Raw genomic sequence first — 27,332 nt, 5'->3', positions numbered from 1 at the left:
ATTCTGTTTTGTGCTAGTGTACAATATTATTGCCACCCAGATTGTTAAATTGATTTTTATTGCTGTTTCTACATAAACGTAGAGTTAGCATTTACAGAGGTTATTGTAGGCACTTCCCTTAGGGCAAATCCCGATGTTGGTATTCTTTTTGGAACAGTGGTAGTATTTGGTAGGTCTGCCAGGAATAGGATAGGTGCCATCTTCACTGTTATTGCAGAACTCCACATCATAGTCACTGAATATATTGGCACTGATGCATTTTCTTTTGACTGCATCATAGAGCAAATTGGAGGAACATTTCTTTATTTGTGTTTGTTCCGCCTTGCATTTGTAGTAGATGGGGACAGGGATTGCGTAAGAACCATTGGGTTTGCCCTCACAAAAGCTGCTGGCTGCCAAATTAAGCACAGGAAACAGCCAGGGTGGCCAGACACACTTGCCACTGATGCTGTTGTAGGAAGTTCCTCTGGGGCAATTCTGGACCTGTGTGTCATTGTTAGTACACCGATAGAAGCTCTCTGGTGCACACTCAACTTCATAGTCACCGTTCTCTTTGCCTTGGCAAAATTCCAGGTTAGGGCACTTGGACTGTGAATCTGGTGGTGTGGAGGTGGGCAGTGGTGTGGCTGAAAGAAGAAACGATAACGTGATTAATTCTACACTGTTCTCTTTGTTCCTCACAACAACAAAAAATCTAACTCAATTTCTCCTTAATAAATACTTCCTGAATGTTGCTGCTCTGGAGTTTTTCCTGCATTCGTTCTCTCACCAGTATTAGGCTGAGCTGGCCTTAGTTTCCTCTCTCACTTGTTAAAGCAACAGCACCATTTTAGAATTTCCAGTATCCTGATAGTGTGCCCTTGGTTAACTTGAAGTCTAAGAAGAACTGGAAAATGGTCAGAGATTCCACCATTTACTTCCTTGATTTTTCCCCAACAGATTCCATATGTTTTATGCGGAAAGCACAGCAAAATTGTAGATGCAGTATATATCTGAAATAAAAACACAAAATGCTGAAGATACTCAGCAAGCCTCTTGTGGTAAAAGAAGCAGTTAACATCTTGGGTTGATGATTTTTTAAAATCAGGAGTGAGAAAAGCTAGAATTCAGACATGTTTGAAGTTGCAGAGAATAGGGAGAAGTGGAGAGGGAATGTCTGTGAGGGTGCAGTCCAGAAGGGTGTGAATAAGGGGTGGTGGTAGTGGCTGAGAGGGACGATGAAGGCTGCTTAATCACAGGTGAACCGTCATAAGAGACAAGTGAAACCAGTATTCTTCCCCATCTCCCCTACCCCTTTCAAGATTTTGAAAGGGTGACTCCCTGGTCCACCCTTCCATTCCCACCAACAAATTCCTATCATACAGCACCTTCCAACACAACACTTAGAACATAGAACATTACAGGACAGGGCAGGCCCTTTGGTCCACAATGTTGTGCTGACCTTTTTAACCTACTCTCAGATCAATCTAATCTTTCTCACCCACATAACGCTCGATTCTTGTATCTTGTCCTTCCACTTTTTCCCCTTCCCATCATCCAAGGACACAAACAAGTGAAGCGGTATGTCACTTGCATGTCATCCAAGCAAATGTCCTGGAAAAATGGGTTGAAAAGTGGCAGATGGAATTTAAGACAGACAAGTGTGAGGTGCTGCACTTTGGGAGGACAAACCAGGGGAGGACATGGTGAGTGGAAGGGCACTGAGGAGTGCAGAAGAACAAATGGATCTTGGAATACAGGTCCATAATTCCTTGAAAGTGTTGCCACAGGTAGGGTTGTAAGGAAAGCTGTTGGCACATTGGCCTTCATAAATCAGTGTTCATTACAGGAGTTGGATGTTATGTTGAAGTTGTCTAAGATGTCGATGGACCAAATATGGAGTATTTTGTGCAGAAAATTTACAGGTTGTTACCAGGACTCAAGGGCCTGAGTTATTGGGAAAGGGTGAATTGTTTAGGGTTTTACCTCCAAGAATGAGGGGAGGTTTAATGGAAGTATAAAAGATTGAGAGGTATAGATAGGGTTAACGCAAACAGGTTTTTTTTCCACTGAGGTGTGAGACTACAACAAGAAGTTGTATGTTAATGGTGAAAGGTGAAATATTGAAGAGAAAGCTGAGGGGTAGCTCACTACATACTTCATTCAGTAGGTAGTGAGAGTGTGGAATGAGCTGCCGGCGGACATGGTGGATGCAGGTTCAATTTCAACACTTCAGAGAAGTTAGGATAAGTAAGTGAATGGGAAGGGTGTGGAGGGCTATGCTACATGTCAGAATCAATGGGATTAGGCAGTATAACGGTTTGGCATGGGCCTGTTTCTGTGCTGAAGTGCTCTATGACTCTGTGACTATTCAGAGTTCAGTGTGGTCTCCTTGACAATGGAGAAACCCTACACAGATTGGGTGATTGTTCCATAGAACTCCTACCCTCCATCCTTGGGACTGACTCTGAGCTCTATGTTCTCCTTGACTACAACTCCCCATCGGTGGCTTCATGTGTGTTACAAGGAGAACCAGTGCTCATCCATCTGGGCACATAGTAGCCTTCCAGATTTAACAGTGAATTCTCCAATTTGGGATCTCTTTCTCTTGTTGAAGAACTGGTCATTTCTTCCAGCCCTCCTTTTGGCTCATTTTTTTCTTTCTATTTGTACACACTGATCTGCTGGCTATGCCTCACAGCCTTGTTATTAACAATACATTCCACTGACAAGAAAGGAAAGAGTGCTTTGAGCTGCTACATTAACTCTGAAACTTACTCAGCCCCCTCAGCTTCTCTCCTACTGTTTTAAAATATGTCTCTGATGAAGGGTCTCGGCCTGAAACGTTGACTGTTTATTCCTCTCCATAGATTCAACCTTATCTGTTGAGTTCCTCCAGCATTTTGTGTTTGGTTCTCTACATTTCCAGCATCTGCACAATCTCTTAAGTTAATGAAACACTGTTTCTCTTTCCACTGTCTGACCTGCTGAGTGTATCCCGCATTTTTGGTTTTTATTTCAGATTTTCAGCATGTACAGGTTTTAGGTTTTTAATCTGATGTTTCCTGTGATATAGGGTCTTGCATTGACCCAAGTATGAAAGTTTGATTTTATTAAAGATATAATATTTTAAAATTTCATATCATGAAAGCTTTTGGAAGTACCATGATTACAGTAACATCATTAACGCTTAAATATTTGATACAGAAGATATAAATACCTTGTTTTGGAAAGCTATTTTAAATGTAATTTAATTACCTGGCAAGGTTTCCTCAGGTTCAGAATCCGAGAAAAGCACAGCCCTCAGTTTATTTATCAGGGGGTATTTTCCTTGGTTGCAGGAAGTACCTTCGTAATCATCCAGATCGATTGTCCAAACCATCGCGCCTCCAAAGCTATTATTTTTCAACCATTCTACCTGAATGAAGAGAATTTTAAAAATCTTTTAAACCCCCTAATGTAGATTGTTTCATGTTAATATTTGGGTGCCTGTTCACAAAAGGGGCACTAATTAGCAAAGCCGTTATCGCTACACTAGTACAGCTTGAGGTGTCAGAGTGGAATAAGGAATTTGTACGTTCTTCCTGTGTCTACGTTGGTTTTCTCCGGGCGCTTCAGTTTCCTCCCACGGTCCAAAGGCATATGGATAAGTAGGCTAATTAGTCATTGTAAATCGTACTGTGATTAGGCTAGGGTTAAATAGGTGGGTTACAGGGCGGCATAGCTCATTGAGCTGGAAGAGCCTATTCCGCACCGTCTCTCTAAATAAATAAACAAACAAACAATTCCTGGACCGTAGGAGACCAAGGGGTGACTTGATAGAGGCATACAAGATTATCAGGGTCATAGACTGGGTGAAAGCACATCGTCTTTTTCCCAAAGAAAGAGTGCTAAAAATGAGAGGTCATGGGTTTAAAATCAGAGCTGAGAGATTTAAAAGGGGCAGATTCTACACATAAATGGATTAAAATGAAGTGTCGGAAATAGTGGTTGAAGAGGGCATGTTAAGAAAATTTAAGAGCCATCTAACTAAGTTTGTAGATAGGAGAGGCCTAGAGGCTATAGGCTAAATGCAGGCAAATTGGACCAGCTTGCTCAGCTGCGCAGTCAGCATGGATAAGTTGGGCTGAAGGGGCTGTTTGCTTGCAATATGAGTCTATGGCTCTAAATGTGTATGAACCAATGTTCCCGTTAATACTTTTTACAGCTGTGCTGAGCAGTAAACTTCTACATGGCCTGAAAATAGCACAGCACTTTAAATGTTTTTTGTAATATGCATCCTATGAATATTTAAAATGAAAATTTAAAATCACATACTTCTGATTTTATTTATTAGTTGAAGGGTGTTATGAAATACAACAAAGTAAATCTTTCACGTTTCTTAAATTTTTTCTAGCTGCGTCCAATTCCAACTGCGTGGCAACGAAGGCTATGTGCGCAGGAGCAGTTCAGTTACTGTGCGAATGCACAGCTTAGAGAACAGCGGTATGAACACCCTGTGTACTGAATGAATCAGTTACAATATCCCCACACTAACATACCCTGCTCGCACTCGATGTAGAGCCTCACATATCATCAAAGGTAATATGTATAATAAGGGGGTCTGTGGCCTGTATTAGAAGATAGAGAACTCAGTGATGGACCCAAAAACTTGCAAAATAATATACAGCATTTTTTTGTTTATTTTCAGTCGCTGCAGAGATAAAGAATATCTTTAATAAAAACTCAAACACAAATGTCAAGGGAGTACAGGATAAATTCAGTGACCTAAAATTAAGTCAGATTAAAATTTCAATTCTATTAACACACACCTGTTATTAAATTACAGCTTGTGTTGTTCGGTGGAACATTGTGGGCACGCTATGTTGGTGCCAGAATGTGTGGTGACAATTGCGAGCTCCTCCCCCCCAGCATATCCTCGGGCGTGTTGGTTGTTAATGCAAATGATGCATTTCACTGCATGCTTCAGTGAACATGTGGTAAATAAACCCGACTCTCTATCTGAATATGGTCTTGCAGTTTCAGAGGAAGTGCAGTGGAGGTTGCCAAATGAAGTTCAAGGGCCACAACAAGGCAGATTTGGAGATCAGAGTTCAGGAGTCGGCATGGATGAACTGGGCCAAAAGGCCTGTCTCTATACTGTATGACCTCAAATGTGTATGAACACCTTATGCTCTTGTGGGCTGCCCTAGCGCATCCTTAGGTTGTGTTTGTTGTTAACACAAATGCCGCATTTCACCATGTTTCAATGTATATGTGATAAATAAACCCGAATCTCTCATAAAAAACCCTTTCTGCACGTTGTAGGATTTATTTCCCCAGTTTTTATTTCCTCAGGACATAGGAGGAAGCTATTGGCCCATTGAATCTATGCTAGCTCTGGGATCTATCCCATTCCCACTATTAACCTATCGTCTGCTTATCTGCAAACAGCACCAACACCGCCAACCTCCTGCACTCGGGCAATTTAAGCCTGCTGCTCTGCCTACTGTCTGTTGAGCTCAGCACATCACTGGGACTCAGCTACCGGACGTGGAGACAATCTACAACCCCTCGATGCCTACGGCTCACTCGTAACATCCTTGAAGACCCACCCCGTCCCATCCTGGACGCTGTCTGTTCAATCTCCTGCCATCTGGTAGGAGATACAAAAGCATCTTAGCCAAGACAGTAAGACTGAAAACAGCATTTTCCCGAGGGCTGTTGTGCAGCTGAGTAATGCTACACCCTGGCCCGACAATGGCCTTAATCGAAGTCACTTGTTGCATGTAAATATGGGAATTTAAAAAAAACTGAACCCCTACTGCATGCATTGTAAATATCTGTTTTGCACAGACTGGAGTGGCACCACAATCTTGTTGTCTTGAGCAAAGACAATAATGTTCTATTCTATTTAAGGTGGAGCACCAGGGAAAAACCCATGTGGTCATAGGGAAATATATGCAAACTCCACACCTGTCATCAGGTACTTAACTATTTTATTTAGAGATTTACTTTGGAATGTGGGAGAAAACCCACGTATACAGGGGAAGGAACATAGGAACTTTCTTACAGATGATGCCACCATTGAACTCTGAACTCTGACACGCTGAGCTGTAACAGCATCGCGGTGGCCACTACGCTACGGTGGCACCAAAGATACACAGGAACCTATATTAAATATGACTATAGAATACATACTTTCTTCTCGTAGCTCCTCAAGCTGTCGTAAGAAACCCACTCATCACCGCTGTATGCGTATGGAACTTCCTGTTCCTCAAGCCAGACCTTGGTGGCTCCTTTCAAAAAGTTGCAAACCTGTAATGGTAACGTGTATAACTCCTTCAGTGTGCTTCACAGTTACGTATGTGTAGGGAGTTATCATAGAACGTGGAGCAGTACAGCACATTGCAGGCCACTCAGCCCACAATGTTGTGCCAACCCACATAAATCTACTCTGAACAGTTGTAATCCTCGCCTCCTTCACAGCCCATAACCCTCTAGTTTTTTTTTACATTCATGTACCTACAAATAGTCTCTTAAACACCATCTATGTTGTCTTGGAAATGGATTTTGAGGGGTGATGTGACTAGGGTGATTATAATATTACCAGGATTCCTTAGGCTAGATGCAAAGGTTTCTGTTAATTTTGGGAAAAATTAAGAACAAAAGCACATTAATGTTATTTAGTCTGTGTTAGACAGCCCTTTGGGAGTGACTTCATGAATTGCTTCTATGGGTCTGAAGTAGTAGAAGAAATCCTCGCGGGGCGGTATGGTAGCATATAACGCTTTACAGCACCAGCGGCACAGGTTCAATTCATGATTATCTTTACTTCCAAATGAATCAGCAGATGGTCTTTTACAATCGGAGAGCAGTGTGATGTTTTCATAGGGAATGTCTCATATCGGCTTGGCGACAGCTAGACGGTTACAAGATGCATTTTGGAATTCTCGTAGACCTGGTGTACACATCAGTATTTGGATAGTAAACAGTTACTAAACAGTTCTATTTAGGAGCAAACATATTTTTCAATTATCTTTTTGAAAATTTAATATTAATAATTTTCAGCAAGTTTTCTAAAATGCTTCATTTATTTCATTCTGTCTTTGTTATATTTTTAATAGTAAAAAAGTGAATGCATGTGAATAGACAACATGAGTCATCTTTTTTCCTTTGGGAAAAAAAAGTCCATGATTATTGTTACACATTACTTTATCAGTGATAACATCTGCTCAACATTATTATAGGACGCAAGAGAATTTGCTTTTAGAAGAACCTTTGGCAATTTGGGCACATACTCTCAAAAAGGCTTGCCACCTTAGGCTAGATCATCACCATCATTATGTGCTGTGTCTTGTAACGTGGGTGATCATGGTCTCGGAACCGTGATTGTTCTTGGCAATTTTTTCTACAGAAGTGGTTTGCCATTGCCACCATCTGGGCAGTGTCTTACCAAGACTGGCCAATATCTGTACTGTTCAGAGCTTGTGTGCCAGGAATAAGTGGTCGCATTTATCAGGACGTGATATGAACCGGCTGCTCATACGACCATCCACCACCTGCTCTCATGGCTTGACCTGACCCTGATCCGGGGGTGGGGGTGTTACAAGAGTGACTTGCAGGCTAGTGGAGGGAAGGAATGCCTTGCACCTCTTTTGGTAGAGACATACCTCCATCCTGCCACCCTACCTGGGCTAGAGGGTGAGGGAATTGCAGGTGGAAGTTCCGAGGCAAGTTATGAGGCAACGTTTACACAGAGACTGGCGGGTGGCTGGAATGTGCTGCCAGGGCTGGTGGGGGAAGCAGATACTGTATCACTGTTTAAGAAGAGTTTAGGCCATGGGTTCCCAACCCAGGGTCTACAGACCCCTTGCTTAATGTTATTGTTCTATCATGATGATGAAATAATCTTTCATATAATTATGGGAGTTATAGATAGGGTAAATGCACACAGGCTTTTTTCACTGAGATTGAGTAAGACTACAACTGTAGGTCATGGGCTAAGGGCGAAGGGTAAAATGTTTAAGGGGAATTCACTCAAGAATGTGGAATGAGCTGCTAGTGTAAGTGGTGGATGTGGGTTTCAATTTCAACATTTAAGAGAAATTTGGATAGGTACTGGATGGGAGGGCTATGTCTGGGTGTAGGCCAATGGGATTAGGCAGAATAATGGTTCAGCATGGACTAGATGGGACAAAGGGCCTGTGTTTGTGCTGTAATGTTCTACGACTCTAAATCAGGAGTCTAAGGGCCTCTCAATTAATGGTTGGGGTCCATGGCATAAAATAGGTTGGGAACCCCTGCTCTAAATCAACCATGACTGAATGGGCCAATTAGCATAATTCTGCTCCTATGTCTTATGGTCTTATAATTTACTTGCCACAGAATACCTAACTGTCAACTTTGTTTCCTGTGTTGTGACACTAATTACTCATACCAACTGTAAGTAAGCTAGAATGTTAATAATGTTAATAGCATTTATAATGATTACAACGGTGGTTCATAATTCAAAGTGAATTTATTATCAAAGTATTTTTCTGTCACCATATGCTACCCTGAGATTCATTTTCTTGCAGGCATTCACAGAACAAAATGTACAATAGAATCAATGGAAAACTGCACACAAAGACTGACAAACAACCAATGTGCAAAAGAAGACAAACTGTGTAAATACAAATGAAAAATAATAATAGTATTAATAAATAGTAGATCATTAGAGTAAGTTTTATAATGATACCATTCATGTGTCACTGTGATAAGCAAACCATGAGTTTACACATTAGGGACCTGTTGCTTGATAATAAAGGTTACAATAGGTAATAATAATCAAAGTGCATTCCTTTTCTGTAAAATTTACAAAGTGCTGAGGTAGTTTTGTGTATTGAACTGTACCTCGAAATATGCTAAAATTCCTTCTGATCTGGTGCAGTTCCCTGGTGACCCGGGTCCACAGGCCAAGGCACCTGGTCTGGTGTCGGTGGAACAGAGGGTAAATGTACGTCCGTACGTTGGGAATCCAACCAGTAGCTTCTCTGCTGGAGCACCCTGCTCTTTCCAGTAGTTTACTGCAAACTCCTGTAAGAAAGGATTTTTATTGGGAGTGGCTGCCCAAGATTGCATTCTAGAAAACTAGAACAAAGAACAGGCCCTTTGGCCCATGAAGATATACCAGCCCTTTAAACCTACTCCACAATCATTCTAACCCTTCCCTCACACATAGCCCTCTATTTGCCTATCGAAGAGTCTCTTAAGTGTAAAGAAGAAAAGATAAAGAAAGACGAGCTTTATTTGTCACATCAAGATCGAAACATGCAGTGAAATGCATCATTTGTGTCAAACCAAATCAGTGAGGATTGTGTCTGGGCAAGTGCTGCAAGTGCTGCCTTCCTCCCAGTGCTAACACAGCATGCACGCAGTTTACTATCCCTGACCGGCACATCTTTGGAATGTAGGAGAAAACGGGAGCACCCAGAGGAAACCCATGCGGTCACGGGGAGAGAGTACTAACTCCTTACAGACAGCATCGGGACTCAAATCCTGATCTTACAGGTGGTGCTGTAAAGCGTTACACCTAGGTGTGCCCCTATGTATCTGTCTTTAATACCACCCCCACAAGTGTGTTCCACTCATCGAACACTTTGTAATAAACTACCTTTGACATCCCCCTTATACTTCCCTCCAATCACTATAAAGTTATGTTCCCATTGTATTAGACATTTCCTCCCTGGGAAAAAGGTCCCTGGTTGTCCACACTAGCTATTCCTCTTATCATCTATCTAGACAAGGTTCCCTCTTCTGTTATGTGCCGTGTCATATGACGTGGACGATCATGGTCTTTCCATGACCATGATTGTTCTTGGCAATTTTTCTACAGAAGTGATTTGCCATTGCCTTCTGCTGAGCAGTGTCTTTACTAGACAGGTGACCCCAGCCATTATCAATATGCCTCAGAGATTGTCTGCCTGGCGTCAGTAGTCGCATAACCAGGACTTGTGATATGCACCGGCCGCTCATATGACCTTCCACTATCTGCTCCCATAGCTTAATGTGACGTGATCAGGGGGCTAAGCAGATGCTACACCTTGCCAAGCTGAATTGCAGGCTAGCGGAGAGAAGGAGCGCTTTACACCTCCTTTGGTATCCCTACCCCTATCTAGACAAAGTAAGATTTAAGGGGCGGCATGGTAGTGAAGTGGTTAGCACAACGCTTTACAGCACAGGTGACCCGGGTTCAATTCCCACTTGTAAGAGGTTTATATGTTCTCCCAGTGACCACGTGTGTTTCCTCCGGGTGCTCCAGTTTTCACCTACGTTCCAAAGATTGATAGGTTAATTGGTCACTGGTAAATTGTGCTGTGATTAGGTTAGTGTTAAATTGGGGGTTGCTGGCCAGTGCGGCTTGAAGGGTCAGAAGGGCCTATTCCACACTTTATGTAAATAAGTAATCAATAAATAAAATAAATGGAAGAGGACAGCGAGGCTGAGAAGAAGTGCGGCGGCGGCCATTTTCAAATTGCTTCTCAGATCGGAGTTCTGAGAGGCGGGACTGCGCAGGCGCGTGAAGGAGGCCTGGGAAGGAGGGAAGATATAAAAAGAACGCAGCCTTAAGCAGCGGGCAGCTTCGTTTGCGGGTAGAGGAGTGAGTCGGGAGCAGAGTGTAGGGCTTGGGCTCAGAGGGCTTAGGCGGAAGAGGGCACAGTAGGCTTATCTTTTAGTTCTTGTTATTTTCAGTTATTCGGGAAGTATGAGTGTGAGGGCAGCTTGTTGTTCTCGGTGTCGGATGTGGGAGATTCTGGAGTCTCCGAGCCTCCCGGACGTCCACATCTGCGCCAGGTGCGCCGAACTGCAGCTCCTGAGGGACCGAATTAGGGAACTGGAGCTGCAGCTCGATGACCTTCGCCTGGTCAGGGAGAGTGAGGAGGTGATAGAGAGGAGTTACAGGCAGGTGGTCACTCCGGGGCCACGGGAGGCAGATAGGTGGGTCACGATCAGGAAGGGGAAGGGGCAGGTACTAGAGAGTACCCCAGTGGCTGTACCCCTTGACAATAAGTACTCATGTTTGAGTACTGTTGGGGGGGACAGCCTACCTGGAGGAAGTGACAGTGGCCGGGCCTCCGGCACAGAGGACGGCCCTGTAGCTCAGAAGGGTAGGGATAGAAGAAAGAGGACCATAGTAATAGGGGACTCGATAGTCAGGGGTTCAGACAGGCGGTTCTGTGGAGGTGATCGGGAGTCCCGGATGGTAGTTTGCCTCCCTGGTGCCAGGGTCCGGGACGTTTCTGATCGCGTCCAAGATATCCTGAAGTGGGAGGGTGAGGAGCCAGAGGTCGTGGTACATGTAGGTACCAATGACATAGGTAGGAAAGGGGAAGAGGTCCTGAAACGAGAGTATAGGGAGTTAGGAAGGCAGTTAAGAAGAAGGACCGCAAAGGTAGTAATCTCGGGATTACTGCCTGTACCACGCGACAGTGAGAGTAGGAATGGAATTAGGTGGAGGATGAATGCGTGGTTGAGGGATTGGAGCAGGGGGCAGGGATTCAAGTTTCTGGATCATTGGGACCTCTTCTGGGGCAGGCGTGACCTGTTCAAGAAGGACGGGTTACACTTGAATCCTGGGGGGACCAATATCCTAGCGGGGAGGTTTGCTAGGGCTACGGGGCAGACTTTAAACTAGTAAGATGGGGGGGCGGAAATCAATTTGAGGAAACTATGGGAGAGGAGGTTAGTTCACCAGTAGAGCAAGTAAGTAGACCGTGTGTGAGGGAGGACAGGCAGGTGATGGAGGAGGGATGCTCTCAGCCCGAAGTTGTAGGGGAGAAGAAAGAAAAGGATAATAAATTTGAATGCATTGCTAGGGATGAAAAGAGAGGAGGAGGTGGAGAGTATCTTAAATGTATCTATTTTAATGCTAGGAGCATTGTAAGAAAGGTGGATGAGCTTAAAGTGTGGATTGATACATGGAATTATGATGTTGTAGCTATTAGTGAAACATGGTTGCAGGAAGGGTGTGATTGGCAACTAAATATTCCTGGATTTAGTTGCTTCAGGTGTGATAGAGTAGGAGGGGCCAGAGGAGGAGGTGTTGCATTGCTTGTCCGAGAAAATCTTATGGCGGTGCTTTGGAAGGATAGATTACAGAGCTCCTCTAGGGAGGCTATTTGGGTGGAATTGAGGAATGGGAAAGGTGTAGTAACACTGATAGGAGTGTATTATAGGCCACCTAATGGGGAGCGTGAGTTGGAAGAGCAAATGTGTAAGGAGATAGCAGATATTTGTAGTAAACACAAGGTGGTGATTGTGGGAGATTTTAATTTTCCACACATAGATTGGGAAGCTCATTCTGTAAAAGGGCTGGATGGTTTAGAGTTTGTGAAATGTGTGCAGGATAACTTTTTGCAACAATACATAGAAGTACCGACTAGAGATGGGGCAGTGTTGGATCTCCTGTTAGGGAATGCGATAGGTCAGCTGACAGATGTATGTGTTGGGGAGCACTTCGGGTCCAGTGATCACAATAGCATTAGCTTCAATATAATTATGGAGAAGGACAGGACTGGACCTAGAGTTGAGATTTTTGATTGGAGAAAGGCTAACTTTGAGGAGATGCGCAGGGATTTAGAGAGAGTGGAATGGGTCAAGTTGTTTTATGGGAAGGATGTAATAGAGAAATGGAGGTCATTTAAGGGTGAAATTATGAGGGTACAGAATCTTTATGTTCCTGTTCGGTTGAAAGGAAAGATTAAAGGTTTGAAAGCGCCATGGTTTTCAAGGGATATTAGAAACTTGGTTCGAAAAAAGAGGGATGTCTACAATAGATATAGGCAGCATGGAGTAAAGGAATTGCTCGAGGAATATAAAGAATGTAAAAGGAAACTTAAGAAAGAGATTAGAAAAGCTAAAAGAAGTTACGAGTTTGGTTTGGCAAATAAGGTGGAAGTAAATCCGAAAGGCTTCTACAGTTATATTAAAAGCAAGAGGATAGTGAGGGATAAAATTGGTCCCTTAGAGAATCAGGGTGGTCAGCTATGTGTGGAGCCGAGGGAGATGGGAGAGATTTTGAACGATTTCTTCTCTTCGGTATTCACTAAGGAGAAGGATATCGAATGGTGTAAGGTGTGGGAAACAAGTAAGGAAGTTATGGAACCTATGACAATTAAAGAGGTGGAAGTACTGGCGCTTTTAAGAAATTTAAAAGTGGATAAATCTCCAGGTCCTGACCGGATATTCCCCAGGACCTTGAGGGAAGTTTGTGTAGAGATAGCAGGAGCTCTGACGGAGATCTTTCAGATGTCATTAGAAACAGGGATTGTGCCGGAGGATTGGCGTATTGCTCATGTGGTTCCATTGTTTAAAAAGGGTTCTAGAAGTAAGCCTGGCAATTATAGACCTGTCAGTTTGACATCAGTGGTGGGTAAATTAATGGAAAGTATTCTTAGAGATAGTATTTATAATTATCTGGATAGACAGGATCTGATTAGGAGTAGCCAGCATGGATTTGTGCGTGGAAGGTCATGTTTGACAAACCTTATTGAATTTTTTGAAGTAGTTACGAGGAATGTTGACGAGGGTAAGGCAGTGGATGTAGTCTATATGGACTTCAGCAAGGCCTTTGACAAAGTTCCACATGGAAGGTTAGTTAAGAAGGTTCAGTCGTTAGGTATTAGTGCTGGAGTAATAAAATGGATTCAACAGTGGCTAGATGGGAGATGCCAGAGAGTAGTGGTGGATAATTGTTTATCGGGATGGAGGCCGGTGACTAGCGGGGTGCCTCAGGGATCTGTTTTGGGCCCAATGTTGTTTGTAATATACATAAATGATCTGGATGATGGGGTGGTAAATTGGATTAGTAAGTATGCTGATGATACTAAGGTAGGAGGTGTTGTGGATAATGAGGTGGGTTTTCAAAGCTTGCAGGGAGATTTATGCCGGTTAGAAGAATGGGCTGAACGTTGGCAGATGGAGTTTAATGCTGAGAAGTGTGAGGTTCTACATTTTGGCAGGAATAATCCAAATAGAACATACAGGGTAAATGGTAGGGCATTGAGGAATGCAGTGGAACAGAGAGATCTAGGAATAACAGTGCATAGTTCCCTGAAGGTGGAGTCTCATGTAGATAGGGTGGTGAAGAAGGCTTTTGGAACGCTGGCCTTTATAAATCAGAGCATTGAGTACAGAAGTTGGGATGTAATGTTAAAATTGTACAAGGCATTGGTAAGGCCAAATTTGGAATATTGTGTACAGTTCTGGTCACCGAATTATAGGAAAGATATCAATAAATTAGAGAGAGTGCAGAGACGATTTACTAGGATGTTACCAGGGTTTCAGCACTTAAGTTACAGAGAAAGGTTGAACAAGTTAGGTCTCTATTCATTGGAGCGTAGAAGGTTGAGGGGGGATTTGATCGAGGTATTTAAAATGTTGAGAGGGATAGATAGAGTTGACGTGAATAGGCTGTTTCCATTGAGAGTAGGGGAGATTCAAACGAGAGGACATGATTTGAGAGTTAGGGGGCAAAAGTTTAAGGGAAACACGAGGGGGTATTTCTTTACTCAGAGAGTGATAGCTGTGTGGAATGAGCTTCCTGTAGAAGTAGTAGAGGCCAGATCAGTTGTGTCATTTAAGGTAAAATTGGATAGGTATATGGATAGGAAAGGAGTGGAGGGTTATGGGCTGAGTGCGGGTAGGTGGGACTAGGTGAGATTAAGAGTTCGGCACGGACTAGGAGGGCCGGAATGGCCTGTTTCCGTGCTGTGATTGTTATATGGTTATATGGTTATATAAATGGTGATGTGGGAAGGATATGTGTACGTACCACATTAAAGTATCTGTCGTCATTTTTGTCTTGAGAGCTCTTGTACAACGGACTGTTGAGTCCAGTTTTGAAATCCCATGGACCGTGGAACTCATAGGTCATCACACCGATAAAATCTGCATGTCTGCACAACACAGAAACATGTTGAGAATGAAATGTGGGAAGTTCATTCATGTAATGGTTTATGTGAGATATATGAGTTATGATCACAGGAAAACTGGCTGGAGTCGCTTAGGGCGCTTATTAGATGCGTCAAAAATCAACTTTACAGGAATTAGCACAAAGAAAACAGCCAATGTTAGCTTAAAACTACACATGAATAGTTGCACCCCACAATCATATTACAAAATAAATGAAGTTTCTACCTTAAATACAGTATACAAATAACATATACATGGTTAAACATTTACACATGCCCATTACTAAAGAAATAGATTATTCTGACATGTACAGTGGGAGAGGCACCATAAAGCCAGCCCTAGTGCATCAGATTGGTTTAAGACCCATTACACTGGACAGCAAAGTTCTTGCTTCCTGAATACTTTTGGGTGCACTTCATGGGTTTTGGGCTGCTGCTCGTGAAAGTCACCATGAAATTTTCCTGTCATTCTGTGGCTGAGAGAACTGGCAAACACTTTATATTTGGAGAGATTGAGACTATGTCATGAGGACAGAGGGGACATCTTTGAAAGGATATGGGGCTCTGTATTGGACTTTTTTATGGGGTAGGGACTGAGGTTTTTTGGTGCAGTGCACCTCTGCTGTGTATGTTTACTTTTTGCCTTTATATTTTTCTCTTTTGCTGCTCAATATTTAATTTGATCTCGCGGTTGTGGTTTTTGTGGATGTGCTGTATTTTTTTCTTTTTTTTTGTTAGTTTTTTCCAAGTTTGTTCATGTAAAACAATAAAATATAAATTAAAGAAAAGAAATTTTCCTATCACACGCAATTTTTAAAGTTGCCTATATTTGTTACTTTTATTCATAATTCAAGTGAGAATAATTGATGCCAAGATTAAGGAAGGCATTTTTGTTGGTCCACAAATATAAGAGTTAATCAAAAACAGGTAATTCAAATAATTTCTAGTGGGACTGGAGAAAATCCCAAGGAAGGCATTCAAGGATATTGTTGAAAAATTTCTTGGCAACTACAGAGCATCAGTCTACATGTAGCTGGTTGTCAATATGATCCAACTATACAAAACCATAAAGTGCAACATGTCACTAAAGATTCATTTTCTGCATTCCCATTTAGACTCTTCCCTGCAAATCTTGGGACTGTCAGTGATGAGCACGGTGAAAGGCTTTACCAGGGCATTGCAGTCGTGAAGAAACAGTATCAGGGCAGCTGGAATCCATCAATGCTGGCTGATTATGGTTGGACACTTAAGTGAGAAGCCTCAGACACTCCGTACAAATGAAATTCATCAACAAAACGTTTTCAGTTTAGTTGAACTATTGCAAAGCATCAGCACCATTCTGTAATTAAATACATTAGATTAAAAGAAAACCCACGTGGTCATGGTGGCAACATACAGACTCCTTAGAGATGGTGCCAGAATTAAACTCTGAATTCCGACGCCTTGAGTTATAATAGTGTCAGATGCAGAATTACAGGAGCAGGATTAGGCCATTTGGCCCATCGAGTCTGCTCTGCCATTTCATCCATTTTCCTCTCAGCCCCAATCTCCTGCCTCCTTCCCGTATCTCTTCATACCAGACTAATCAAGAATCTGTCAATCTCTGCCTTAGGTATATCCGATGACTTGGCCTCCACAGCTGCTGTGGCAATGAAGTCTACAGATTCACCACTCTCTGGCTAAAAATATTCTTCCTCATCTCTGTTCTAAATGGACTTTGAGGCTGTGTCCTCTGGTCCTAGACTCCCCCACCATAGGAAACATCCTCTCCACATCCTCCCTATCGAGGCCTTTCACCATTCGATAGGTTTCAATGACATCTCTCCCCACCCTCCTCCCATTCTTCTGAATTCCAGTGAATAGAGGCCCAGAACTGTCAAATGCTCCTCATATGACAAGCTTTTCAATCTCGGAATCATTTTCGTGAACCTCCTTTGAACCTTCTCCAATGTTGGCATAAGGGGCCCAAAACTGCTCACAATACTCCAAGTGATGCCCCACCAGCCTTCAGTAACCGCCTCAGTATTACATGCAAGGGAAAATCTGCGGATGCTGGAAATCCAAGCAACAAACTCAAAATGCTGGAGGAACTCAGCAGGCCAGGCAGCATCTATGGAAAAGAGTAAAAAGTCGACATTTTGGGCCGAGACTGGGTCCTGATGAAGGTCTTGGCCCAAACTGTCAACTATTTACTTTTTTCACTGTTTACTTTTTTGCCTGGCCTGCTGAGTTCCTTCAGCATCTTGTGTGTGTTGCTCGATGTTACAACCTTGCTTTTTGTTCTAGTCCTCTCAAAATGAATGCTAACATTGCATTTGCCTTCCTCACCACCGACTCAACCTACAAAGTAACCTTTAGGGAATCCTGCACAAGGACTCCCAAGTCCCTTTGCACCTCAGATCTTTGATTTTTTTCTTCATTTAGAAAACAAGTGTTTTGATGAACATATTTAGGGCAAACATAATTAAACCTGTATCAGTGGCAAAATCAACTGTGACGTACTCTGAAATCTTCTCTATTTCATATCCAGCTTGAATGTTTCTTATTCCAGATGCTCCGACAACTGATAGTAACAATCGGGGTTTGCTGGTCTCATTGGATTCTTTCTGAAACTCTTCCGAGAGTTCCTGTTAGTTAAAAAAAAAGCCGAAGATTACAATGATAAATGATATCCTGCAGATTATAAGTGTAGTTCTGTGACTGGTAAGGCCAACTTCCACACCGTGGTAGTGTAGCAGTTAGCGCGACACGTTTACAGCTCGGAGTGTCGGAGTTTGGAGTTCAGTCCTGGTGTCCTCTGTAAGGAGTTTGTAAGTCTTACCCGTAGAATGCGTGACAGTCCAAAGAAGTATGGGTCAACTGGTCATTGTAAACTGTCCTGTGATTAGGCTAGGGTTAAATCGATGAGTTGCAACTGACATAACTCAAAAAGCTGGAAGGGCCTATTCCATGTTGTGTCTTTGATGCTGAGATACATCCAAGGACGTGCTGGGGCACATCGTCAGTGATCAGACATTCTCACCCAGGTAACGCCGCCCGGGTGATCAGGCCCCGACTTGTGTCCACTGGTCCACGGGTCACACCCATAGCCACCTGGAGGCTTGCTCGGTGACAACCCCCATAAATGCCACGGGGAGAATAGGTTTTGCACAGCGGGTAGGCAGCAAAACCTCTGCACCCCACCTCTATAGCCTCGCGTTGCCCTCCACCCCTGTTCTACCAGCTCCTGGTATTTGGCTTTCTTACGTACAGACACTCAAATAAAATAAAATTCTGTGGTTTTGTGGTCAAGAACATTCTTTCCAAAAAGTGAGAGATTTGATTCTCACCTGAACCAAGAAAGAAAATCGTTGTTTGTCTTCGGGCGGGCTTCTGTTAAACCCTGGGTACTCCCAGTGCAGATCCAAACCATCAAACCCTTTTTCCCTCAGAAGCTTAATCGCAGACTTAATGAAGATTTGTCGTGTTTCTTCACTAGCAGCCATGATAGTGAACCTGACAAAATGGGTTTGGAGACAATACGCTCAGCATAATTTTCACATCTGGCTAAGAAGACCATTTTGATTTAGTAATAGTTAAAATTCTTTTCAGAATTTAGTCTCTCAAACTCTGCAGTTGAATAACGGACACACAATCCATGATGATTATTCAGTTATGGTGTCTTAAATACCATGTTCATTCTTAATTATGAAACTAATAATTCTTCAAAATACCTTTACTTTGGTAGATATAAAAGCCTAAGGCGCATACAGTCTGAGACTTCTGCACGGTACTGTAGTGATTGTATGTATTGCATTGTACCGCTGCAGCAAAAAAAAACAAATTTCATGTCATATGTGAGTGATGATAAACCTGATTCTGATATGGATTTCTATTGTGGACTGAGAGTGGGAAGAGGGCAGGGAGAGGAGAATCATGGTTGGGAGAGGGGAGGGAGTGGAAAGCACCAGAGGGACATTCTGTAATGATGACTTAACTAAATTGTTTAGAATCAACTGACCTTGTCTGGTGTCTCAGCTGTGTGTGTCTAAACCTGCAGCGTCTCCCCCACCCAATCTCTAGCATTCCTTCTCTGTCACCTATTCCAAACTCCTCCCTAGTACGATAAGATGGACTCTTGTCCTCACAATCTAGCTCGTCATGTCCCTCGCACTTTTTTTTAGCCTGCACTGCACTGTCTCTGTAACTCTTTATTTCGCATTCAGTCATTGTTTTCCCTTGATACACTGTTGTAATGAAATGATCTGTATGGATGGCCAGCAAAGCAGTTTTCCACTGTACCTCAGTATATGTGACAATAATAAACCAATTTACTAATTTACCATCTCAGTCAAGATACTTTTGCAGACGTTGCAGAATGTTTACACTGGACAAGGCCATTCAGCCCCTTAAGTCTGTACCAGAGAAATCCAGCCACTGTCTCTCCTCGATGTTTCCCCACCGACTCTTCCCTTTTAGGCACTAATCCTGTTTACCTGCCTTCTAGAGGTTAGTGTGAATCCATCCAGCTTTCTATTCATGTGCTCGAGTAGGACTTGCGTGCACTTCCTACGGCACACAGTCCCAGATGGTCCTGCGGCCGGTGACCCATTTACAAGCGGAAAGTTTTGAACGAGAGAGAGAGACTTACATTTCAGTTCCGAAGTTCCAGCCACCCACAGACAGAAGTGTTTGTAAATTTGGGTTTCTGTGAAAATTAGAGGAGATGATTGTTTTTTTTAAAAAAAGCACAAAAATCAGAAAGGGTGGTCAGAGCAGATCAATATTTACCCTCTTGTCATCCTTGCAGTTTGGTACTATGGTCACTGGAGAGCTACCACTGGCCCAGCCCATGTTGAATATCCTCATCCTGTCTTACAACATACACACAGCACATACAGGCCCTTCAGCCCACAATGTTGTGCTGACCTTCTAACCTACTCCAAGATCAATCTAACCCTTCCCATTCACATAACTCTCCATTTTTCTATCATTCATGTACCTATCTAAGAATCGCTTATATGTCCCTAATATATCTGCCTTCATCACTAGTTCTATCCCCCCTGGTAGGGTGTTCCATGCACCCACCACTCTCTGTGTGTAAAAAAACCTACCTCTGACATCCCTCCCTATACTTCACACAAATCACCTTAAAGTTATGCCCCCTTGTATTGGCCGTTTCCGCCTTGGGAAAAATTCTCTGGTTATCCACTCGATCTATGCCTCTTATCTTCTTTAACACATCTATCAAGTTTTCTCTCATCCTCCTTCACTCCAAAGAGAAAAGCCCTATCTTGCTCAACCTCTCCTCGTAAGAGATGCTCACCAATCCAGACAACATCCTGGTAATTCTCCTCTTCCCCCTCTCCACATCCATCTTATAATGAGGTGACCAGAACAATATTCCAAGTGTGGTCTAACCAGAGTTTTATAGAGCTGCAACATTATCTCGCAGTTCCTGAAATCTATCTCCCAACTAATGAAGGCCAACACACCTTATGCCTGCTTAACCTCTTGTACAGCAACTTCGGGGGATCTATGGACATGGACCCCAAGATTCCTCTATTCCTGCACACTGCAAAATCTTGTCCTTAACCTCATACTCCATCTTTAAACTTGATCTTCCAAACTGAATCATTCAGTCTTTTCTGGGTTGAATTCCATCTGACATTCTCAGCCTAGCTCTGCATCCTGGCAATGACCTGTTGTAACCTACAACACCCTTCTACTCTAACCTCAACACCACCAGTCTTCATGTCATCTACAAGCTTACTAACCCACCTTTATATGATAGAGCTATGAGCTATGTAAAATTATAAGGGCATATATAGAGTAGATAGCAGGAGTCTGTATCCCAGGGTGGGGCTTTTTAAGACTAGAGGACATGGGTTTAAAATAAGGCCAGGATTTAAAGAGGGTCGGAGGGGGTAAAATCACATAGTGGGTAGTTGGTGGTGGAGGCAAGACCAGTAACAACCTTTAAGAGGCATTGGGACAGACAATTGAGTGAGCAGGGCATAGTGGACATGGAAGTAATGCAGGCAAGTGGGAGGATAGGATGTTCAGCAGAATATTCCAGTAGTGTTGCTTGAGCAATGCCTAGGAGATGTACAGGAGTGAGACAGATCAGCTGATTGAGTGGTGTCGCAACAACAACCTTGCACTCAACATCAGTAAGACTAAGAATTGATTGTGGACTTCAGGAAGGGGAAGTAAGGGGAACACGCACCAGTCCTCATCAAGAGATCAGAATTGGAAAGAGTGAGCAATTTCAAGTTCCTGGATGTCATCTTCTCTAAGGATATATCCTGGACCCAGCGTGCTGATGCAGTTACAAAGAAGGAACGACAGCAGCTATATTTCATTAGGAGTTTCAGGAGATTTGGTATGTCACCAAAGACACCAAGTTCCTACAGATGTACCGTGGAGAGCATTGTAACTGGCTGCATCACCGTCTGGTATGGGGTGGGGATGCACAGGATTGAAAGAAGCTGTGGAAAGCTGTGAACTCAGTAGCTTCATTGTGGGCACCAGCCTCCCCAACATCCAGGACATCTTCAAGAAGTGATGCCTTGAAAGAGTGACATCTATCATTAAGGACCCCCATCGCCCAGGACATGCCCTCTTCTCATTGCTATCATCAGGGAGAAGGTACTGATGCCTGAAGGCACACACTCAGCAATTCGGGAACAGCTTCTTCCCCTCTGCCATCCAATTCCTAAATGGACATTGCACCCATCAACACTACCTCGTTACATTTTTAAAAAAATTCTTTTTGCACTACTTTACTTATTGTAAATATATATCTACTTTTTACTGTCACTTATAGTTTTCATTACTGTGTATTGAAATGTACTGCTGCCAGAAAACAACAAATTTCACAACATAAGCCGGTGGCATTAAACCTGATTCTGATTGGTAGAGATAGGCACGATAGCATTGACATGATGGGCCAAAAGGCCTGTTTTGATGTTGATTTTTACTAGTGGCTAATGCCATTGTGAATTGTGAAATAATGTTCTGTTTGCCAACACCAATTAGCTTCCTTCAGTGCTGAACTCTGAGTATCTGTTTTAACAGAATATTTAATGGTAACCATACAAGCTTTCCAGTTAAAGATTCTTTTTAATTATTTTTGATATATTTCTGTATAGTAGAATATATTCATGCATGCTTAATGTTAAGCATTAGGTGTGTTCCTCCATGAATTTCAAAACCAGTTTCTCTTTTTAAGAAAGAAAGTGCAATTCCTTGATTATGAAAACATCTTGTGAAGGGGATCACGCAGAACTTAAAATTGATGTTAAAATCTGTAACTGATACTGCGGCATTTACTTGAAAGCAAACCAGCACCGCTCAGAGGTTGAGAATGGGGGGGGGGGGGGTTGACATTGTATGAAGGAAGTATATTTGATCCTTAATTAAGAAGCCAGCAAATCTGTAGCGATAAAAAACTAACAGAACTAAAACTAGCAATATAATGAAATAAGCAGTCTAATAACATTCAATAGTGATCTAACAGTACTGGTCAACAAAATAAATATCACCCCGGTTGCCTCTTGGTTCTACCTGGGTTAAACTGAATTTAGGTAAACTGGGAATATGTAGCTACACTCATTCATTTCAACGCCCCAACCCACGACATATTACCCAAAATAAACGTACAATAGATGCATGGCTCCTACAGATACTTTCCACAGTGTTATTCACATACCGTTTTTTAAGGTTATTAAATGACTCATAAAGATTTTCGTCCTCCTCTTCACCAGGAACTATCTGATGGTTCTTGTCAACAACAGCATACGCGTAGGTAAGGTGTGTGCATAACTTGGGGTTAATGTCTTGTGGTGAGAACCTACAGTTGCCTCGTTTATTGGCCCAGTTTGGGTAGTAACAAACTATCTTATAGTCCTTGCCTAAAACTGTTTGAGAAAATAAATTATTAGTTGGTTACCTGTGCAATTCAAAGACATATTTGAAGAAGATAACATTAGAATTGGAAACAACCTTAAATAACACTTGTATAAATTGAAACCTATCGAGGAAATCAAAGTCCCCTCCCACCTGGGACGTTCTTCCTTTCCCCTTCCACCCACCCCATCAGACAGAAGATGCAAAAGCTTGGAAGCATGTACTGTCAGAATCAAAGACAGCTTCTATCCCACTGTTTTAATGATTTCCTAGTACGATAAGATAGGCTCTTGATCTTGCAGTCTATCTCGTCATAACCTTGCACTCTGTTAAGTGTGTTAAAAGCAATAACAGAATTCAGAATACTATCTCTGTAACAGTAGGACTTCACTCTGAATTCTGTTATTGCTTTTCCTTCATACTACCTCAGCGCGCTGTTGTAATGAAACAATCTGTATGGATGGCATGAAAAGCAAAGTTTCGACTGTATCACTACATACGATAGCAATAAACTAATTTAGCAATTTTACAATTACTCGTAACACTGATGTTACAATTTGCTGTTGACAAGGCAGTAAGCACAGTGGCACTTACAAAGAGATTTTAGCTGAAAGTTCAGCTGTGGAGACCTTTCAAATAGAACAGAGTGCCACAAAATGTGTCGTTTGTGTCAACGACCGACACAGTCCGGTGATGCGCTGGGGCAGCCCGCAAGTTCTGCCATGTTCCGGTGTTCCGGTGCCAACACAGCCTGTCCACAACTTACTAACCGTAACCCGTACATCTTTGGAACGTGGGAGGAACCCAGAGCACCCGGAGGAAACCCATCCACTCATGGGGAGAAGGTACAAACTCCTTACAGACAGTGTCAGGAATTGAATCACAATCACTGATGCTGTAAACCACCGTGCTAGCTGCTCCGCTACCGTGTCGTAATATCTGAACTGGCACTATAAATATTCCTACATCATGATATGATAAATTCAGTAGCACAAGAAATCCTGCAGATGCTGGAAACCCAAAGCAAAATACTCAAAATGCTGGAGAAACTCAGCAGGTCAGGCAGTGTCTATGGAAACGAACAAGCAGTCGATGTTTCGGGCTGAGAAGGGTCTCGGCCTGGAATGACAACTGTTTTTTTCCAACTTGACTTGCTGAGTTCCTCCAGTGTTGACAAATTCAGTGCTGACTGAAGGTTTCTGCTTACCTTCACACACTTGCAACAGCAGGACCAATCCCACTAAAGCAGCAGAAATAAAAATTGAAAATGTTTAGCATTTATTGAAACGTACGCATTTTTATAGCTTGGACATTTAACACATAATTTGATACATAATTTAACACATGATTATAATAAAAATTATAACTTATAGTTTAATAAAATTCAGCACGTTAGATAATGTATTTATATTTTTAGCAAGGTGCTTCATGTAGTTAAGATATTTGGCTGAATATTATTCTTACCAGCACAGAATGTGACCTTTGCCATCCTGTTCCTCTTGTTCAGGGAAAAATGTTTTTGAAAGTTTGTTAATATGATATTGGTCAGCAATGTACGCTGGTCAGCATCAGACCTGTTTATGGGTCTCCTGTAACAACATTTGAGCAGAAGAAGCAATGAAATCAAAGTTCCTATAAATGATCAACCAGGCAATGAAAGAGAACAGGGCAAATGCATTTGGAAGCACAGGCAGTGTTTAAAGGTTAAAGAAACTAGATAATCCCTCGAGTCAACATGAGGGCAAAATCTTTCAAAAGGCTCCCTTACCTGACTTGAGTTAATTTTCCCTTAATCTCATTGTCACACCTTGCGTTCAGGGGCTGCCATTCCTTGCCGTGGACTTTCCAGCTGTCAGGAATCTGCTCCTGGTATCTGTCTAGACCTGTTGGATTTTGATGTGCAACCCACACACAGTGCTGGAGGAACTCAGCAAGTCAGGCAGCATCAGTGGAGGGGAATAAATAGCCTTCCTCAGTCCAAAAAATTGACTGTTTATTCCCCTCTACAGATGCTGCTTCATTTGTTGAGTTCCTCCAGCATCGTGCTGTGTGTGAGTGTGTGTGTGTGTGTGTGTGTGTGTGTGTGTGTGTGTGTGTGTGTGTGTGTGTGTGTGTGTGTGTGTGTGTGTGTGTGTGTGTGTATGTGTGTGTGTGAGTGTGTGTGTGTGTGTGTGTGTGTGTCTGTGTTGCAATCCAACAAGTCTAGCCCTGCTTGATTAAAGTGTAGAATTGTTATTTTTCTTGTAGTTTAACTTTCCTATGCCTTTTTGCATTTGTATATAACTACCCACAGTATATACGTGTAAATTTTCCAGTAATTACAGTATAGTTGTTTCTGTATTTTTCTTAGTTTTCAGTAGCAGGTGACATGTTACTGGAATCTGGCTATTTTTTGGGTAATTGTTTTAGTCATCTAGTTTGATACGAGATGGCCAAACTGCTTGTTTCTTTGTCTTTCTTTGTTGTTTTGAGCTGTTTGCCTCCCTCTCACTCACTGTGGCAGGAGCGACCCCTCTCTCTCCCTCGATAGTGAGAGAGAGAAAGCCCGTGGGATGTCGAACTGTTGGGATGAATAGTGGTCTTTGATGGATTCTAGCTCATGATTCTTTGGGGGGCTTTGCTCTTGCTTGCATGGTAGGTGGTGGGGGCGGGGTCGATGCTTTCTACTGGAACTATTGTGGAGGGGTAGGTGGATGCTTTTGCTGCTGCTTGTGGGTGGGAGGAGGTGGAGGGATTTGGGGTTCTAACATTTTTCTGTCATTCATTTTTTTGGGTTTTCTTCTGTTTTGTGGATGTCTGTGAAGAGTAAACATTTCAGGTTGTATTCTGTATACATTCTCTGATATTAAATGGTACCATTAAACCATTGTCCTGGCTCTCTCTTTTAATTTTCTGCCCTTGTAATATTTCATAAAAAATCATTTTATCACCTCATTCTTGACTTCTGAAGAACCTTTGGCTCACAGAAGCATCAGGATCCAACAATTCCTCCAGCATTGTCCTGTGTCTTGCTCAATATTTCCAGCATCTGCAGAATCTCCTGTGTTTCAATGAGATCCCCTCTTACCTTCTATTCACCAGTGAGTTGAAGCCTAACTGAGCCAGGCTCTCCTCCTACATCAGTCCGACCATCTCAAACCTCAGTCCAGTCACCCTCTGTGGCATCCCATACAGGCCATGAATATACAAAGACTCTCGCAAATTTCTACAGATGTACCATGGAGAGCATTCTAACTGGTTGCATCGCCGTCGCGTGTGGAGGGACCGCTGCACAGAAAAAGCTGCAGACGGTTTGTGAACTCAGCCAGCTCCATGATGGGCACTAGCCTCCCCAGCTTTGAGAACATCTTCAAAAGGTGAGGCCTCCGTCACTAAGGACCCCCATCACCCAGGACAGGCCCTGTTCTCATTGCTACCATCAGGAAGAAGGTATGTGAGCCTGAAGACACACACTCAACATTTCAGGAACAACTTCTTCCCCTCCGTCATCAGATTTCTGAATGGACAATGAACCCATGAACACCACCTCGATATTTTTTTAAATCTCTTTTTGCACTACTTATTTAATTTTCTTTTTTATACACTATATACATTGTAATTTATAGTTCTTATTATTACATATTGCAATGTAATGCTGCCGGAAAAACAACAAATTTCCCAGCATTTGCTAGTGATGTTAAATCTGTTTCTGATTTTTGTGCTGATGAAGGGTCTTGGCCTGAAATGTCGACTGTTTTCCCCTCTCTATTGACGCAACCCGACTTGATGAGTTCGTCCAGCACTTTGTGTATGTTGCTCTGGATTCCCAGCATCAGCAGAATCCCTTGCGTTTCTGACTCTACAAATCTTTGCTCAGTGCTCCACAGTAAACAAGATCACATTGACATGGACATTGATCACTTCTATCTCGAAAATGTCAGGGCATCCAGCACGTTTCAACATTTCACTGGCCTGGATGTATCGTAATATATTTACCCTGGTCCAATGGGACCTGTAGGCAGTGTGTATTTTGAAGGAGAGAAAACATCTCAGACTGGGACTTCTTGACGTTATGCAGGCATCAAGCCAAAACTCAGATAGACACTGAGATGATGAATAGACTCTGCCATGCTGTTTAGTGTCTGCAGTTCTTAATGCAGTAAGTGCATTCACATGAGACTACTGGCAATCAGACTGAGCACGCAACTGCAGTGCCCGAGCGGCCCAACACACTTTGGGACATGGCGCAGCCATGCAGAGACTCAGAGTGAATTGGAAACCACCAGTGTTGCGGGGCAGTAAGGGAGGAGGTACCTCCTGCCAGTCAGCATATGGAAAATTAAACTCAACACTGCGCTACGAGGCAGATTTATTGAATTGTATCTGCTTAAACTTAGAACCAGTGTTGTAAGGATTTAAGCTGTAGGCTCACTTTCTTGAAATCTCCAATTTGTGTTTGAAGTTAGTTCAAATTCAAGTTTATTCTTATTCAACCATATGTGTATATACAGCTAAACAAACCATAGTTCCTTTAGGGACAACACACAGAAC

At 42.6% G+C, this 27,332-nt stretch overlaps 2 protein-coding genes across 4 annotated transcripts in view; one reads left to right on the top strand and one right to left on the bottom strand.

Moving 5' to 3' along the window:
* LOC140717353 (uncharacterized) overlaps nucleotides 1–8,679 on the top strand; it is a 70,696-nt gene extending 62,017 nt beyond the window's left edge. Inside the window, exons 10-11 of one of the 2 annotated variants that reach the window (XR_012096522.1) lie at nucleotides 4,376–5,944; nucleotides 8,538–8,679. The gene's annotated coding sequence lies outside the window, so the exon portion shown is untranslated. The remainder of the gene's footprint in view (nucleotides 1–4,375; nucleotides 5,945–8,537) is intronic. The other variant, XM_073030858.1, reaches the window with a different exon arrangement.
* LOC140717352 (acidic mammalian chitinase-like) lies at nucleotides 42–24,680 on the bottom strand. 2 transcript variants are annotated; one of them, XM_073030855.1, is made up of 12 exons: nucleotides 24,571–24,680; nucleotides 24,267–24,391; nucleotides 24,010–24,042; nucleotides 22,606–22,816; nucleotides 19,543–19,599; nucleotides 18,242–18,407; nucleotides 17,415–17,539; nucleotides 14,774–14,897; nucleotides 8,854–9,036; nucleotides 6,160–6,276; nucleotides 3,238–3,397; nucleotides 42–626 (listed from the first exon to the last, which is right to left on the bottom strand). In XM_073030855.1, exons 2-12 carry the CDS (start codon nucleotides 24,289–24,291, stop codon nucleotides 85–87), a joined length of 1,743 nt encoding a protein of 580 aa, XP_072886956.1. In that variant the 5' UTR covers nucleotides 24,292–24,391; nucleotides 24,571–24,680; the 3' UTR covers nucleotides 42–84. The 2 variants fall into 2 exon arrangements, with proteins under 2 accessions (XP_072886956.1, XP_072886957.1); XM_073030856.1 differs by lacking the exon at nucleotides 24,571–24,680 and having other exon boundaries at nucleotides 22,606–22,813; nucleotides 24,267–24,413.
* Nucleotides 24,681–27,332: the final 2,652 nt, after the last annotated feature.

This window comes from Hemitrygon akajei, chromosome 27 (assembly GCF_048418815.1).
Source record: "Hemitrygon akajei chromosome 27, sHemAka1.3, whole genome shotgun sequence".
Taxonomy (NCBI): Eukaryota; Metazoa; Chordata; class Chondrichthyes; order Myliobatiformes; family Dasyatidae; genus Hemitrygon; species Hemitrygon akajei.
This window is presented reverse-complemented; position numbering and strand designations above follow the sequence as displayed.